This window comes from Nannobrachium achirus, assembly GCF_963921795.1.
Source record: "Nannobrachium achirus genome assembly, chromosome: 12".
Lineage (NCBI taxonomy): Eukaryota > Metazoa > Chordata > Actinopteri > Myctophiformes > Myctophidae > Nannobrachium > Nannobrachium achirus.
Genome location: NC_137832.1, coordinates 53,985,992 through 54,005,345, shown reverse-complemented (window position 1 = coordinate 54,005,345; position 19,354 = coordinate 53,985,992). Strand labels below are relative to the sequence as shown.

General features: G+C 41.9%; 1 protein-coding gene across 2 annotated transcripts in view; it reads left to right on the top strand.

The window, feature by feature from the left end:
* The window catches only part of bmp2k (BMP2 inducible kinase), an 81,287-nt gene that overhangs the window by 17,623 nt on the left and 44,310 nt on the right, over nucleotides 1–19,354 (top strand). For both annotated transcript variants that reach the window (XM_080738101.1, XM_080738100.1), the window contains exons 2-3: nucleotides 12,219–12,337; nucleotides 16,803–16,908. In XM_080738101.1, coding sequence (XP_080594227.1) covers nucleotides 12,219–12,337; nucleotides 16,803–16,908 — 225 coding nt within the window. The remainder of the gene's footprint in view (nucleotides 1–12,218; nucleotides 12,338–16,802; nucleotides 16,909–19,354) is intronic.

The window sequence follows — 19,354 nt, the reverse complement described above, 5'->3', positions numbered from 1 at the left end:
GCTTGTAGATCGTCTATTTCCACTATCCATGTTATTTTTGTCTCCACCAGCCGAAGGCTGAGGGAGAGTATGTTTTCCCCTCCGTCCGTGTGTCCGTCCGTCCGTGCGTCCGTCCGTCCGTCCGTCCGTGCGTCCGTGCGTCCGTGCGTCCTCGCAGTTTGTGAGCACCAAATCTCAGTCGCCGTTGGCCCGGTCGCTGCCAAAGTGAGCACACACATTCCCTGGATGCCAATCTAGAACCTCTGCCCTAAATTTTTCAAATGGGCCTTTTCTAGCGCCAACTAGTGGCCGATGTTTGCTAAACACATTTCTGTGCACTACTCTTACAGATTTTGTCCAAAAATCCTACAAATCGGTAGGCAATATCTCGACAGTCATGTGATCGACACGGATCTGTCCGATTTTGCATATTCCATCCTGATTGGCTAAGATTGGCTTCCAAAGTTTGCGGGATTGAGCCGTTTTGAACAAAATGCCTCAAATCACGAACGCAAAGTGCAATTATCATGAAATCGCGCACACACGTTCCCACTAGGCCGAGGAAGAAATGCCACTTAATTTTTTTTAATCAGCCTCATGGTGGCGCTATAACAGCCCGATTTGTGGTTTTACCTATAACTCCACAGATCAGTTTCAAACTTTGTAAGCGCACTCCCTAGAGGCTAAGGATAAACCTTTGCCCTGCATTTTTCACATCAGCCTTTTATAGCGCCACCTTTGGGCCGACTTATGTAAAACACATTTTTGGATATTACTCCTTGAGATTTTATCCAAAAATCATGCAAATCGGTACACAGTATCTCTATAGTCATGTGATCAAGTCCGATCCGTCTGATATTTCACATTCCATCCTGATTGGCTAATATTAGCTTCCAAAGTTTGCAGGATTTCTCAGTTTTTGAACAAAATGCCTCAAATCATCAACGCAGCTTGCGATTACCGTGACATTTGCCACACATATTCCCACTAGGTCAAGGAACAAATGCTACCTTTTTAACATTGTCCTGTTATAGCGCCACCAGCAGGTAGACTTTAGCAAAACACATTTTTGGAACACAATGCTTGAAATCATGCATGCAGCGTCCGATTGCCATGAAAGATCTAAGGTGAAGAACATATGCCACCCTTTTTACATTGGCCTATTATACAGTAGCACCACCAGGACGCACGGCCTGGTGGAGACCTGTGCTCGGAAGAGCACTGCTTCTAGTTTAAGTATAAAGTTGTCAAATATGTCAGTCACTTATTTGTACATTTAGGTTATTTGTCATATCTGCCATGGGTTAGGGTTAGGCCAAACAGAAATGTAATTGTCAACGACAAAAACACAATTAAATCGTTAATCCCAATTCTTTGAGTGACAATTAATCGGCATGTAAAATTTCATAATCGTGACATCCTTTAGTTGTGACAGGAGTATTAGGTTGTGTTGGTAGTTTCTGAGTATTCTGCTTTGTTTAACAATGCCAGTGAGATACTTGTTGCACTAACTAGCATTGACTGTTACAGTCTCTTTTTGTAAGTCACTTTATTGTCTCCACCAGCCGAAGGCTGAGGGAGAGTATGTTTTCCCCTCCGTCCGTCCGTCCGTCCGTGCGTGCGTGCGTGCGTCCGTCCGTGCGTGCGTCCGTCCGTGCGTCCGTGCGTCCTCGCAGTTTGTGAGCAGCTAATCTCAGTCACCGTTGGCCCGATCGCTGCCAAACTGAGCACACACACTCCCTGGATGCCAATCTAGAACCTCTGCCCCACATTTTTTAAATCAGCCTCATGGTGGCGCTATAACAGGCAGATTTGTGTGGCCTGGTTGTTACCAGCTAATCTCCGGCGCCGTTGGCCCGATCGCTGCCAAACTGAGCACACACACTCCCTGGATGCTAATTCAGAACCTGTGCCCCACATTTTTTAAATCAGCCTCATGGTGGCGCTATAACAGGCCGATTTGTGTGGCCTGGTGGAGACCTGTGCTCGGAAGAGCACTGCTTCTAGTTATATATTATTCGCCCCCTCTATTGATGCACCTTTTCTTTATTGCCTCCACCAGCCGAAGGCTGAGGGAGAGTATGTTTTCCCCTCCGTCCGTCCGTCCGTGCGTGCGTCCTCGCAGTTTGTGAGCAGCTAATCTCAGTCACTGTTGGCCCGATCGCTGCCAAACTGAGCACACACACTCCCTGGATGCCAATCTAGAACCTCTGCCCCACATTTTTCAAATCAGCCTCATGGTGGCGCTATAACAGGCCGATTTGTGTGGCCTGGTTGTTACCAGCGAATCTCCGGCGCCATTGGCCCGATCGCTGCCAAACTGAGCACACACACTCCCTGGATGCTAATTCAGAACCTCTGCCCCACATTTTTTAAATCAGCCTCATGGTGGCGTTATAACAGGCCGATTTGTGTGGCCTGGTGGAGACCTGTGCTCGGAAGAGCACTGCTTCTAGTTGGTACTGTACTGCTCTTTTTTTTCTTTTACTCTTATCTATCTTTTGTCTTACTTCTCTGTAACTTTGTAAATACTGTATACTGCTATGCTACAACTGGACAACTGAATTTTCCCCCTTGGGATAATAAAGCTATCTATCTATCTATCTATCTATCTATCTATCTACGATAACAGGACATGAGCATAAAATAATATTAATCAATAATCAGTTTGTGTCTGTGTGGACGTATTAAAAAAAGGGCCATTTTAAAACGGGCTAAGCTTAAGACTGGTAATATCGCCCAGTATGAAATTGACCTACATTTCTTTCTCACACACACACACATCCAAGCTTACTTTTGCCAGCTGCTACTTCAGTTATGCACGTTTATAGTAACTTGTGTTTCACAGTTATCAAATGACATTTTGGACTGCATTACTGAGGTAGAAAAGTCATCTGTGCATTGCCCTGCATAATTCTGAATCTCAGTGGATTTTTGAAAGCACCAGGGACCTAGAAGTCATTACTGGCAATTAACAGGAACGGTTTGCACACAGGTGGTGAAGGGGCCTTGATGGAAATCCATTTATTTTGAAAACTGCGGGAAGAAGATGGCATGCCAGTGATGCCACCCTTTTCTACATCATGTCAATAGCTTTTGGAGAAGTTGTACTTTTTGAGTGATGATGACATATGTTGTTTGCACTTACATTTATTCTCTAAAAGTGCACAGGGAATTATGTTTGAATCTGGAAAGCAATTTGAGCTCTAGAAATCCCCAAATTCCCCAAAAGTTGTCATCCTTTATGTTAGAATGCTTCATTGTCACATGATATTACTGCCTGCTTGTGTATTCCCACCAACGATCTAGGCCAGTTTCACTTATTGGCATTCATATGATTTTTTTTTATTGCAGTGCAGTGCACATCATTGTTTGGCTGAATCTGATTTACTATTATGAAATAACGCTGACCAAAAATAGGAAGTTGTGAAAGGAAGCCACGGGCATTTGCAGTCAAGAGGAGACTGCTAAATAATTGCCTACCTCTGTAAACAATTGTGACAAGAAACAGATACCTTACTCTTGGTTTTCATTTTGAATCACTTCAAGCTAACACCGTAAACACACAGTATGTAAGGAGTGTGAGAGAGAGACCTTTTGACTAAGTGTTCTTAATTTGGTGCAACAACTTGGATACTGCTCAGAGACTACACAAAGAGAGATTGCGAACTAGCAAGCGTCATTTCTCAAGCTGTAAAACCATGCAGAATCTTAAAGAGTAGTGTGTGGGTTCATATAGGGGAAGGGGGCCCCTTGGAGGAAATGCCTCTGCTTGTTTCTAAAAAAGATCTCAACAAGAAATTGAATTCTACCCAGTGTTTTACCAGGTCTGTTAATTTGACTCTCTGAGCTTTTTAACAAGCTAAGATGTCTTACTTGACCGAATGTGAAGCTGTGGAGACTGAGAGAGCGAGGTAATAACAGAGATCCATATCACCGATGACATCATGCTTCAAGACGGAGAACATCTGCACCCAAGGCCTGAGCAGAATCTACAAGGGCATCGCTCTTATTTTGCTACACACCACTAAGTCCTTTAATCCGCCCTCGCTCAAACACTCCTCTGAAGATTTCTCTTTGCATGGATCATAAAGTCTATTCGGTGTCAGTTTCGCAAAGCTCGCCCCGGTTATTCTTTCAGACCTGCTTCTCGCAGGCCGGCATGTGGGCCACCCGTCCGTGACCGGCACATTTGGTCAAATCTATTTTGTAATGCCGGTGTCCTCGATACTGCTTGCAGCGCAGGGACATATTCTCCAGTAATTACAGCCTCATTCAGTTATAAGCTGTAGCGTCAGCCGTCAGCCCCCCTTCCCTTGCATTCTCCTTGGCTCAGCAGAAAGGGCTTTTCCTCCCAACTGTCACCCACAACTGGCTGTGTGTCATGTTGGTGAAATGCGTACACCTCCCTAGTACCCCACGTGCACAAGGCGGCCATGCAACCACATAACAGTCACATGTGATTGATAGATTGATTGATTGATTGATTGAAGATTTTATTAGAAGTTTGCATAGGAAAAGGTACAGTTTCATTACAGTACAGTTCACTGGTTCAAGGTCAACTAAAAGGATACCTCAAAAAAGCTTTTGGGCTTGTTTCTATTGGTGCCCTTTTTTAATAACATAGAATGACAAGTAAAACAGTACTATGCAGAAAATATTTAAAAAGAGTTTTAAAACAATACAACATAAATGGTATTTACAATAGAAGGGTCAGGGGAAGGTAAGGATGGGCTTTGTTTTCTTTTACCAGTTTCGAGTAGCAGCCGCCTCTAAGTGGCTTTTTAGTGCTGTTTTGAAGGATTTACACTCCTTTAAGCGGCCGCTGACGACATAAAAAAGGGGGAAAAGTGGCTATTTTATTTGCTAATATTTAGATGATGTCATTGTGTGAATGCGCAATAAGCAAAAAAAAAAAAATCATTTACTATACTTGCTGTATTAATGGTTATCTGTTGTGGTTATGGTTATCTACACCAAATCTCTTTCCCTAACATAGCAGATCTACAAGCTCACAACGCGTCGTGTTCAGAAGCATTGTGAGCTTGTAGATCTGCTATCGTTTGGTTGATGTTCCACCAAGTGTTCCAAAGTATGAAGTTATTTTTCATGCTGTCCTAAATGGAAACTGATTAGTTGTCCTTATGAGAAACTATCTCATGGGGAAAGATTTACATACAAAAATACAAACCTCAGCCACACATCTCGTCTACTTAAAAAAAAGAAAAAAAAATACAGCGCAAAGACTTACGTAGTAACCCTGACAATAGTCTCTCAGATGACAACGCTAGACTAATATGAACCAACCATACCGGGATTTTGGCCTGGAGAAACATGTTTAACCAGATGGTTGAGTATGAGTGGAATCTACCCTGTGTGGATGTTAGGGTAGGAACCCTGGCCTAGTGGTTCTCAACCTCTGGGGGAAAGTAGGGGGCCCCCAAGTAATTGCCAAAACACTTGGATATTAAAGATACTATCAAATGTATGTAAAAATGTACCTCTATATTTGAATGTAAAGTATGTTTTAATTCATTATAGCATTCATTGTAGCAAAAATAGCCGATCTACAAGCTCAAAACGCGGCGTGGTGCGACACGTTTTGGAGTTGAACAAAGCTCGTGTCAGGGCTTGTTGGGGCTTCTGCTGCGTAGGACTTTGGCACAGAGCATTTGGTAACTTCTGCTATGTCAATATTGCCATTTAAAGGACAACTTCACCCATTTACAACCTTATCTTCACACAATTGGCCCTCACTAATAATGCTCATGATATCCTAGCACTTTATGCTCTGTCTGTGTCTCGGAGGGTGGCTGTGGACAGTTCGGAAACCCGCCTACCAGTGACATATCGTTAGGCAGATATTTCAGTTTTTTCCAAACAAGTTTTCAAAATGAGTAGGCTATATATATATATATATATATATATATATATATTGTATTAACACTAACAACAAAGCTTTCCATTATAGCATGCTAACTTTCCAGGAGTAGAAAGCCTGCTGTTTCTATTATCTTGGATTCTCCATCGATGATGTCACTGGTAGGTGGGTTTCTGAATTGTCCACAGCCCTCCTCTGAGACACAGACCGAGTAGATGAAAACGGTGCCTAAAATGTTACCTGACATTTTAACGATTCCCCCACCCCGTTAAGTGCCGTGGCCCCGTTAACACGTCCATTGACATGTTAGCTGATTACCATGGTAACCAATAGCCCCTGCACTACCGCAGGCGGAAGTGAGGGGAAAATACTCCCATTTCCAATGATGCCTCGCAAAATACTTCATCCGGTGAAATCCGTCCGCCCATTTAATTGTTTTCATCCTGGCTGCAGAAAAAATGCATATATCTCGGCTTCTTTTCCCATATTGCGCATTTGGTCAAAACGGCCTGTTTTCTATGGACCATAACACTACAAGCCCACACACACAACAAGCTTGTAGATCTTTTTTTTAATATAAATCATAAAATAATGCTTAAAGCGGTTAAAATCTAGAGTGACATGGATTAGTTCCAGTGGGTTAAGCGTTTGCGTCAGTCTCGGTCATCGCTGTTGTCCTCAGTGGTCAAAAGCTATACAGTGAGTGAGCCTTTTGTATTCTTTAGGTGCCCTTCGTTTGTCCAGGAAGTCATTTTGCCGGCGCAAATAAAAAGCCCCCAAACAAATCTTCCCATCCAGAAGCACTCGTGGGAATAATGGCCTCTCTATAACTCCACTTCCCGTGGTTGGCATGGCCGTGGGAGGCAACAAAGGCCTCAAGGCAATCATTTATAGTGAGAACCTCATCGTAGAGAATATGACCATCAGGGGAAGGCAGGCATTCTAGTAGGCAGCCACGCATTGCTAGTAGAGTCTGAGCGATCATGCCAGAGTTTTGGAGGGTCTTAGTGTAGTAGAGTGGCTCACAGCCTCAGCCTAATGACCGTGGGTTCGAATGACCTGGGTTTGAGACTATACTATTATACTGACTGCAATGGAGTTTAGAAAAAGGGTCACCTTGAGCCAGCCTTATCAGCCAACATGAGAAAACATCTATAACAAATGTCTAATTATACGATAAACTGTGTCCTGTAAAACTGTATTATGCAACAACATGCAATGCATATTTAATAGCTGGAATTTTGAATAAAAAACCACACCCAGTGTGAAGTGAGTGGTGCCTTTTGAGTGGTTAATTTCATTTCAATTCAGAAACCCACCTACCAGTTATAGCCTATGAATGTTTGTGTTGTACATCCAGCGGTATTGCAGCTGTTGAGGCCGTCCTCATACATACGCCATACTCGTTCGTACTAGTTCACTACGCACACGGACAGACAGACATACATAACTACACACTGGGTCACTTGTTGGAGCGCTGAGGCACCGCTAAAAATATATAGTCTCAAGGAAGATGGCGAGATATGTCCTCCAAAAAGGAATGAATAATCCAGGTTCAGGCAGTATGTTAGGTTTGACGTTTTTAGAACGGGTACACATTTTGTGTATCATTATTTTATGATTTAACTATTGAAAAATAGCAGATATACAAGCTCACAGTGCGGCACCGAGTGCCGCGCTGCGAGCTTGTAGATCTGCTATTTTTGAAAAATCGTAAAAATGAGAATTTTTACCCGATTCTATAAGTGTCTTTTGAATCCTTCTAAGATTTTTTGAAAAACCTGTTTCTTTTTTTTTTTCTCTAAATTTTTATCCCACAATTTTGTAACCCATTTTTTCACCCAGTGCTAATTGCCTATGTAATCCTGGGCTCTGCTCTCCCTCTGCCGCGCCAAACCTATGTTTCTATGTCGGCAATCTGGCCAGCCATCGTCAAAGAAAAGGTCCTTTTCACTTAAATGGAGCTCAGTTAGTCTGTTCTTGAGAGACTACTATGTCAGTGGTTCTCATACTTTTTCATGTGAAGGACCCCCAAAATGATATTTATTTGGCCACAGACCCCCATCTCAAAATATCTAGTTCCAGGGACCACCCAGAAACAAAATTTGAGTTACAAATTTTGTTTCTGGGTGGTCCCTGGAACTAGATACACAAACGTTCGCTTTGAAAATACATATATTCAAAGATTTGCACACATTTTCACGACTTTTTCCAAAAATAGCAGATCTACAAGCTCGCTTGTATATCTATCTGCTATTTTTCACTGGTTAAAGCATTCAATAATTCTAGGCCTAAATGGGTTAATTAAATGGACTAGAATGAGTAAAAAAAAAACATACCAACGCGTGTCAGCTAGCAGCACCTTCTTCAGGGTGTAGTGCTCTTTTGAAAAGTTTGCTGTGTCATCGACGTCACGCCCATTCATATTTTGTAACATGCCAAACAACTGGGTCTTACTGGATCCTGTAACTATCTGAATATACTGTTGGTTGTGGGCACCTCCTTAATAATCTTCTCGCCTTCATTCTTCCATAATTCATTCGTCTTTATTACGCAGTTTCCCATGTTGAGCTGTGCAAAAAGCTTGATTTACAGAGGCCGTGTAAAGGGGCCATTTTAATGAGCATAAAATCCCTCTACTTCTCTACTGTATATTTCCTGTTTTATTCCAATCCATTGGTCCATGCAGACTTCCTCTTCTTGGCAAATGTTTAATTTGATTTGCGTAATGGAATTTTGCACCAAGTCCAGTAACGCTATTACTGATGGTATGAATCTCATATAGGCCTATCAGTGTTTCAGTTTTGTAAATCTCAGCTAGGGTTTAGACCAATATATCGGACCGACATTTCTTTTTAATAAAATATATCAACATGACGTAGATCCCCTAAGAGGAGGATATGGATAATCTAAAGGGAGTGAGATTGTATTCGTTGTTGTTGGTCGTTGTGCTAAAGGCTCTTAACTTTGCGGCTTTCATGCACTTTATTTTTTACCAAAGAGTTTGATGGAGATTCAATTTTCAATTTGGAAAAAATATTATGCCACATGACTGTACGGTGTACGGGCATGTTTTTACCTGAATATTTCAGTCAAGGTTTGAACAGTTAATTGAACTAATCAAATGAATTGATTATGAAAAATAAAAAGATAAATCCTTACAAAAAGCAATTCATTATCGTTCAGTCCCTATTTTGTGCATGTCATTATAGAATGGTTTCCCCACCAAAAAAGCGAACGAAAGCTAACAAGTTCATATTGCACTGTGTTTGGGAGGCTATGGGTGTTTCGAGACGAAGTTTTGTTCGGCTGTGTCGACCCAACTAGCAGTATTTTTGCTCAGCGTTTCCTTAAAGCAGCGAGGCTTCGGAAGAAGAAGCTGATTGCTGCAATCTGTCTACCACAGTAGCGCCTTAATCCAGACACGCTGTAATGTAAAACCTTTTAGACTCGTTCCTGACAGTGATGATAAATAGTGATTACCTACAGTATGTGGCGTCTCTCTGACACACCAAGTTGGCACATGTTGTTTTGGTGGAGGCAGTCATGCGCTCAGTGGTTGACTTACTTGATCCTTATTTGAACTCTGACCCCAACTCTCCACTGTGTCAACAGCAGATGCGCTGATGTAACGTCAGCCACTCTATGTCTGAGAGGGATGACATTGAGCCAGTCATGAACTAAACTCCAGATAGATCTGACTGTACTGTACTAGGCCTGGGCAAATAACCAAACATATATCGAAACCGAAATCTAGAACCAATAACCGACTTATTTGGGTTAATGTGAGAAGCATAATCAAATAAGTGAGAGGCATATAATATTGGCATTTCAATTTCTCATATATCAATGAATTGACACAGAAAAAAATAATTGATTAATACATTAGATATAATGCATATTTCTATATTTATTTGTCTGACTCTGATAGTTAGGGTTAGTATAAATCAGCCTAAGCCCTATTTTATATTTTTTCAAATATAGAGAAAATCTACAAGCTAACAACACTATTTTTAAAACATTTGTCTTTTCTTTTGGGGGGGGGGGGGTTATTGGAAAATTGGGACGCAAGGGCTAATTTGGTTATAAGCTTTATAATACGCATTGAGCCAGGATCAGTAACATGACCACAGCTAAATGAGCTAATGTGACAGGACAGGACCAGCCTCCTTCTACACAGGCTAGAAAGCAGGTCTGTCTGTCAGCCATCAGATGGCTGCTGCAGATGGGTATCATTAAACCCCTTGCCCCCCCATGTGTGTTTAATTCTGTAATCCAAGGTGTGCCTGGTGGGCTGTAGTTTAATCTGATAACTTCTGCTACACTAGCTCCCGCTATTGTGACCGCGTACAACAGGCGCTCTATTCCAACCTGTTTGTTTCTACACGGTGGGCATAGTGGTGGTGGTAGACATTTGTTTTACTCTCGTGGAGTGTTTGCCAAAGTTCTTAAAGCAGCACCGCATGCAAGAAAATGTCCCATCCCAAAAGACACGGTGTCTTGTGAGTGTTTTCTCACTTCAATGAAAGCCTTTGTCCCCCTCCTCCTCTGCTCATTTCCAAACCAAATCCATGCTTTTTTTTTCTTTCCAACTGACCAGTGGTGTAAAGGAACTAAGTACCTTTACTAGTCTAGTACTGTATTTAAGTAAAATTTTGATGTATTAGTATTTTACTTGAGTATTTTAAATTTCCAACACTTTTACTTCTACTCCATTACATCTCGCATCCAAATATTGTACTTTTACTCCACTACGTTTATTTGAAAAAAGGCTAGACGATCTACAAGCTCACAATGTGTCGCATCACAAAATATACTTAATACATCAAATGTACTAAAAACATTATGTGTTAAGTATATTTTGATGCCAATACGTTCGTACTTTTACTCAAGTACATTTAGAATACTGGACTTTTACTTGTAACAGAGTATTTCTATGTTGCAGTATTGATACTTTAACTTAAGTAAAAACGTGAGTACTTTTTCCCACCACTGACCAAATCCATGCTAATTTCTTTCCAACTGACCTATGGGATCCTTGAGCAACAAGTGCACCATTGTGGCTCCTCCTTGTCTTTCTGCTGGTGGCCTGCTGGGTCCTTGATGCTCAGCGTTCAGTTTGTCAGCCAGGTCTGCTAATGAGGCCAGAAGTGGCTCTGTCTGTTGTTCACTTTTAGCTCTTTTCAACTGCAAGAGCTATAACTGTGTGCCGTGAAACCTATTTTACTGGGTTCTGGATTTGTTTCCATACTCCATGGCTCAGTTTGAGATGTGTGGTTTCACATGTAGTACATGAGCAGGACATTATGTTGGTGACAATATTCATTTTCATTTGACAGCCATGTAAATGTTAAATTTGCATTTATATAGTGCCTTTATCCAATGTGCTTTGCAATGATTGTGCATTACATTCATCCATTCACACACACACACACACACACACACACACACACACACACACACACACACACACACACACACACACACACACACACACACACACATATATACACAAAGTTGGCGGCGAAAACCATGTAAGGCACCAACCTGCTCATCAGGAGAAACTAGGGGTTCAGTGTCTTGCTCAAGAACACTTCGACACTACTGTAACTCTGAGGGAACCCAGGATCGAACTGGGAGCCTTCCGGTTGCCAAGGTGCCACTCTACCCCTGAGCCACTGCCGCCCGGAAATATTGAGCCCAACACAAGCTGAATACGCTTAGCTTACTCTGTAGTTTATTAGAGATGTTGAGTTTGTTTCCCGGAGACTTGTTGCTATTAAAAAACACAGGCAGACAAAACAGGCTGTAACCCAACAGAATCTGAAGCTAAAAATGAAAATGGGAACTACTATATGTATACAGGTTGTTGGGCAATAAGCGGAATTTTAAAAAGTTCCATCTGTTAAGCAACAAAATGTCTCTTAACCATTTACGCCCTATTACTGTATACACCAAATAGTGAAAATAGATGATCTAAAAGCTCACAACGCAAAAGAAAGAAATGGAATTGGATATATTTCCTAATGATTACTCAACCAGGAAGTCTGAACACTTCCCCTTCTTGAGATTCAAACTCTCTTTTTCTGTGGAATTCCTTCACCATCATGTAAGATTTAAGTGGTACCAAATATTCAGCTTGGCAAATAAAAGGTGAATTTATCCCAGTGCATGACGGAGGATAATTTCACGATAAATTTAAATCTCCACGATACGATTATTGTAACTGTTTTTTATCACGATAAACGATAACGATTATCGTCCCATACCTTGTTGAAAGTGGTTGCTACATTGTGTAGTGTGCACGCTTTCGTAGACCCTGCTAACCTAGCGTCTTGCTGTGTTGTTTCTACTTCAGGAGGATTCTCGGTGGTGTTCCTGGCTCGTACACACAGCGGCGTCCGCTGCGCCCTTAAAAGGATGTACGTCAACAATGTCCCCGACCTGAACATCTACAAGAGAGAGATCACCATCATGGTAAATGCACAACGTCATGCCACATGCATATATTATTATTATTCACATATTCATTCAACACCCAGCATTCTTTTGCCCTGGGTGATGAGGGGGATGATAAAAGTAACAGGAAGGGCGATACGCTTGTGCTGATTGGTCGACTACCTTTTCTTTCACTGGCGAAAACTAAATAAGAACTAAATAAGCTATAATGACTAAAACTAGGACTAAATATATTGACAATTTTGTCAACAAATAAAAAATAGACTAAAATGTTAGGGAGGGACTAGTGGAGAAGAGATGCAGTAGAACTAAAAGATTTATGTTTGGCGCTCGCGTGTTGCGCTCTGAAAATAGCAGATCAGCGTACAATCAAGTGTAAAATCAGTCATTACGATCAAGGCCCGTCAAAATATTAGTCGACTAAAACAAGACTAAACCAAAACATTTCTGACTGAAATATGACTAAAACTAAATAGAATTGTATTCAAAACACTAAAACTAAATAAAAACCTGCTGTCAAAAACAACACTGCCAATTGCACTGATTTGGCACCCAGAGTGTCCTTGTGCTTATGAAACTTACAGTGTCAAATATGGACAAAACTCATCTGCAAAATTAGGATGGGAAATTATATGATTTCATTTTAATGATGCTAATCCCATTAGCAATTCTGCTTATCGTCCCAATTCTTTATCGATTCCCTTATAGACCAGATCATCATGTCCACACAGGAGACTTTAGTTTTAATTGTCAAAAGTCTGAAAACGCCATAGAAATTCTACCCGGAAATAACTTTACAGAATATATATTCAAGCAACTTTCAGAAAAACATGCTCTGCATTGATAAAAAGGAATGGATAACTTTTGAGGCATATGATGTCGTTTCTCTGAGCTAAGCATTCTGGTTCTGTATTCCCATCCCTAGCGACCGATAGTTTGGTAGAATTTGCTCCTGAGGAGACACTGGAGTTATCTGGGATCAAAGGAACCAACATACGCAGAGCTGAAAACGACACCCTTTAATTTGTGTAGGCTGTCGTTATAAATGTACGAATTCTGCTGACAGCTGTCATGTCAGGTTGTGTGTTTGACAGGCAGCGAGAGCAAGCGAGTGGGTGAACCATGGGAGCTTTAGAGAATAGAATAGTCACAATATATGTATACAGTATAGAGAATAGAATAGTCACAATATGTGCATACAGTATGTATATATACATATAGGTGAATTCGTCCTACAGTCCTCGAGAGTGATTAAGGGTTAAGTCTTGCTCAGGGACGTAGATCGACATTGCCTGCCTGGCCTGGAATCGTACCTGGGATAACCAGGGTCTCTGTCTCCCCAGATGGGCTCATTCAGCTATGACTGCCCCTTTATAACCTGAGGTTTCTGTATTTGAAAACAACTCACTGACTTATACAACTTCAGACGAGCCATACTTACAGAGCATGGCCTCTGGGTCAGAGTTGCACATGTATTGTGTATAAATGAGCAATGCATGTCAATCCAAATGAGAATTCAGACGATAGAAACACATTATAAGCAAATTGTTAGACACCTACCTTGAAGTATACATAAGGTTTGTACTGTACGTAGGCACGTTTGACGTTGACAATCTCTATTTGATAGTTTAGATTACTTTTAGAATCCGAGGTGCTGTTAACAGTTTCCAACTGGACTAAAATCTTGCACAGCAACAACATGCATACAATTGGCTGCTCTTTTCACATGGGTAAATTATGACTTGGCTCATCAGTCATTGAAACAGCACAACGTAACGCATGCACAGTTAAGAACTCACATGGCTGCCGTGGACAACAGGCTGCCATTGTTGAGATGGCCTCATCCTGACAGTCATCCTCATTCTACACACTAAATGATCACTAATCTGCTACTTACCACAGATGTATCTGTTGAACTTCTGACCCTTTCTGTGTAACCGAAGAACTGAGTTGTCTGGCTAGGAGTGTGTGCGTGTGTGTGTGTAATAAACTCTCCATTGCACTTAGTACTGCAGACTCACTCCCTAGCTTCCGCCGTGGTCTGAAGACTCACCTATTCAGACTCCACCTTAGCTCATAGCACTTACGGCCCATAGCACTTACACTGTGTGTGTGTGTGTGTGTGTGTGTGTGTGTGTGCGTGTGTGTGTGTGTGTACTCTGTGGCCCAATTGTCCCCACAAGTATACAAGTATAGCAGAATGTGGGACATAGACATTGTGAGGACCATTTTCCAGGTCCCTCAAACGAGAAATGGATGCTATCTGGTCAAACTTGAGGATTTGGGCTTGAGGATTGGGTTAGGATTAAGACATTTCGAGGTTAGGTTTAGGGGTTGGAGCTATTGCTTTATTATACTTGTCTGTCTTGCACCGAAAATAGGAGACCTACTGTACACGTTCGCGTTCTGCTATTTTACTGTGAAGTTGTAGATTGGTTATTCTCAGTTTTGGGTTAAAATGGCCCAAAAAAGTCACCATTCTATCCCATAGTGACGATGTCCTCACAAGTATAGGTGTGTGTGTGTGTGTGTGCGTGTGTGTGTGTGTACACACGCACGCACGCGAGTGTGCGAGCAAGCGAGCAAGTACGACTGATTCACTGGAACAGTGAGTGTGTAGGGTGAACTCTTGCGCACACACACACACACACACACACACACACACACACACACACACACACACACACACACACACACACACACAACTTGAACCACTGACACAGATCTGGCCTGTTGCACCATCGCCTTAGGTGTGTCAGTTTCCACAACACACAGCAGTTCCTTCCCTGCTACAGCTGGCTCTTCAAAGCCTAGTATAACAAGACACCGACACGCATGCACACGAATGCATAAATTGCTCTTTTCTAGCTCGGCCACTGTCGTTTCTCCATGTAACATAGCACACTCATGTGTTTTAGAGGAATAAAGCCCTTTGCACACAGGCGCGTTTAACCGCACGGATAAAACGCACAATATAATTTTTTGAAAAGAAAACAATGATTCTCTATGACCTCATGCACACCGGCTCCGAATTAGCCGTGCGACGAGTGGCTGCCGCCGTGCGTTTATTTCTCGATCGAACCCAGTTCGATTTGTGCGTCTTGTCGCATGCGGTAAAAAACTCATCACTCCTTTTATGACTCCTTTTTGGATCTGCAGCGCCGATTCTGCACAGCCTTGCACACCAAATCCAATGCGTTTTATTCATGCCGCAAACGAAAAAAACGCAACTGTCCTGTGGGGCTTAACTCGCACAAAAATGAAACCTCTGTCATTACTCATTATCTACTCGCCCTCATGCCAGGTGTAGAACAGGTGGTGTTAAAATTATTAGAGTAATGTTAACTCCATAGACACATACAAAACTGAAAAAAGTAAAAAACTATGGCACCACCTCTTTAACATTTTTTTAAGGCTTTTGTGAGTGCAATAGCTCAGGAGATAGGGATTGGGAGTCTGGGAGTGGAATTGTATGGTCCCGGTTTGGTTCCGAAGCCTCTGGCACCGTGTCCAAGTGTCCTTGAGGTCCCTGTTGCCGTTCAGCAGCTGCTGCCCGCTTCTGCTTAATATCTAGGAAGGGTTAGAGGCAGAGGACACACTGCATGTAGTTTATGTGCAGTACTTGGCCAATGAAATGTTCTGTGGAAAACTGGGCCGCAATGAAGAATTACACTATTAAGGCTAATGGTCTTTTCCACTCACTGTGATAATTTGACTTCAGAGGATTTTTAGATTATGCTGCCCAAGCTCTTTGGAGTTATTTTATGATCATTTGGTACTTTTGCACTTTTATTTTTTTTAAGTAAACAACTGTTCAGTAGGGATGGATATCATTAGGATTTTTATCAATTCCATGTTTCAGTTAATATGTTTTCAGCTAATAAAGGTATCTATCTATCTATCAGTTCCATAATGGTAATACATCAATAGGTCAAATGTTTCGATAACAAAAATATCTTCATTTATCCATTTAGGCCTGACCTAAATTTAAATATTATTCAAAAATTACAAAAACAAATATGTTACTACATACTGTACATGTACTGTACTACACAAAAATGTGTTTCCGGCCTGAATGGTATTAGCATTAACAGAAGTAACAGTGGTTTTCAACCAGTGGTCCAAGGACCACCAGTGGCCCTTGAGGAGGTTTCAGGTGGTCCCCAGATAAATGATGGAGAGTTGGCAACCAGTTGGCAATGGACCCTTATAGATCTTTAACTCTTGAGATAGTGAAATGGAAAGGTTTCATTTTATGCTCTCAAGAGTTAAACAAATTTACAAGAAGTCTACACAATTAGAGAATGTAGAAAATGTGTTATTTTGATCAACGTTTGCCTCTTATCTCTCCTAAGGCTCGAGAGGCTAACTCATCAAAATGGTGGTCCGCGGCTCAAATGCAGTATAAATAATGGACCTTTATATGAAAAGGGTTGAACACCACTGTTATAGTATTTACAATTGATACCTTCCTCTTCCACAGAAAGAGCTGTCGGGTCATAAGAACATCGTGAGCTACCTGGATTCCACCATCAACGCCGTGTCAGACAGCGTATGGGAGGTCCTCATCCTCATGGAGTTCTGTAAAGGTACAGTATCTGTCTGTTGAATGAATGAACGAATGAATGAATCTTTATTTTGTCAAAAAGACCCATCCCTTACGGGATTATGAGACACCGAAACATCAATAAACAATAGCACGTTCACTTACTGGAGACTGCACAAAAATAAGAATACAAATTTGAAATTTAAATAATAATATATGAAAATGAAGAAAATGCTACGATCCGAACATGGGAGAACACTCTGGGGTCTTCTAGAGTCGGGGGAAAAGAAATGGTCCGGCCTGGACAGTATAGGCAGTTGAATTTAGCTTGTTTTTGGAAACATCTTAGTTTTGTTGAGATCACGTGATTTTTTGTCTGTACTCTTTTTCGGTGAAGCTAGGATCATTCACAGACTGCGGACGAGCACCCTCTACCGCAGGGGTCTTCAATGTTTTCGGGCCGAGGACCCCTTAGCTGAGAGAGAGATAAACATGGACCCCCACTACGTACTGTATAAAATTGTGTTGGAGGTTAAACATTTTCATAGTTTTCTGAGACAGCTTAGACTTGTTTGACAGCAATATCATCAGTGTAGGTTGTTGGTTTAATGGGTATTTTTAGACATTGAGCGACTTGAACCGTCAATACTTAGTGTGTTTTTCTATATACTCTAGTCTACACCAAACCTCTTTGCCAAGAATAGCAGATCTACAAGCTCACAACGCCGCGCAGCTTATGTTCCACACAGTATAGGTATACTAGGGTTCAAGTGGACAAAGATTTGGAGGACCCCCTGTAGTAACTCTGAGGACCCCCAAGGCCTAGGGGTCCCGGACCCCCTGTTGAAGAACCCTGCTCTACCGTAAACCACTGAAAATACGCTTTGGCGAGTGACTCACCGATGGCAGCGTGAGCCTTGGGTCAATTGACGATACTCAATGGCAGTAAACACTTCATAATCAAATCAAAATTAATTCTGACTTATCTTTCAAGAAAGGTTTTATGCACAGCATGAAATGAATGGATGCCTTTGTCTGGCTTTTCAATAATTGTCCTGATCTACTTAGAGGCCTGTCCTGGTCTACCAGTAGATCAAAAAGCTGTAGTAACTGCAAGCATGCACTTTGACGTCAACCGTGGCTAGAGTTGACGTGTAGGCCCCGTAATGACATTTTAACATCTTTAGGCCTCTTGACGGCCTGACCGAGCCACGTTGGCAGCAGTTCTAAATGTTCCCAATCTCCACTTGACAGTGGAATAAAAATCTACAACCTTCATTCTGAAGGCCTCGGAGAGCTTTATTGATCTCGACACGGTGATAGACACTCTGTCTAACAAACGAGAACTAACCAAAACCAAGAATTCAGCCAGGCCTTAAATAAAAACTGTCCTTTGTCCTCTGCTCAAAAACATTTGTCTGGATTGTCTATGTGATGCATTACAGGCCTGTACAAAACTGTACAGGGTGCAAATGTTTCTGTGCAGATCGGACTTTCCTCAGTGCGAAGGACTTTGTGCGGGTCCACCTTTTCCGCATACGGTTTGGTTTAACCACTTAAACACTGTATTCCTAGCTGACCAGATGCCCCCAGGGCTCTATACATACATGGGCAGTACCTTTCTCCTGTTACACCAAATCTCCTTGCAGAAAATAGCCTAGCTATAAGCTCGCAGCGCGTCATGTTGTGACGTGTGGTGAGCTCCCCAGTCAGAGTTAGGAGTTTGAATGAATGTAGAATTATATGCAGGATGTACAGTGTTTGTATTTAATGTGAGGGGACATCATTTAACTGACTAAAGTCACTAAACCTCTCTTGAATATTACATTAAAATAAAAACTCTCTCTCGCACTTATAATAGTGTGCCATTGAGATCACCCTACCCTGTGCCAATGTTAGCACCCCTTTGCCTAAGGTTGCCTACCCCCGCTGTAGGGCATCATTTACAAAAATCACACCTGTGCGAACTGAGCATCCATCCCGCATGGTATCTCCTTGTATGGGCCGTTTTGTCCGTGACAGTACTCCGTGAGTACTTTCTATGACGTTAGTCTCCTGAGAGCTGTTGGTACTGCATACATAGTCAAACATAGGAGCGGTTAGCACTGCTCAAAAATCACACCTCTGTGTGAATTAAGCGGTACGGCTGATGATGATAGATCCACATGACATCACAGGATGGGGGGTCAGATATCTTGATAATAGGGAGTCAAATATCACTATTTGATGCAATGGAAAAAAACACTTTGAAAAACACACAAACAAAGCCATGTATTGGAGCGGGTTGGCAAAGTTGAAATGTGTTGATGCAAGGTCTATCTCTGCCCCACAGCTATGATTTGCTACCCTGGGATCGGTAGCATTTCGGGTTTCTGATCCGGTCGGGAGTGGAAACAACCTACATCATCTCGTAGTCATAGATATTAGACCTACCAAACCGGAATCAGTTTTAACCCAAAATAATTCCCCACACTCTAGGGCACTTTAGG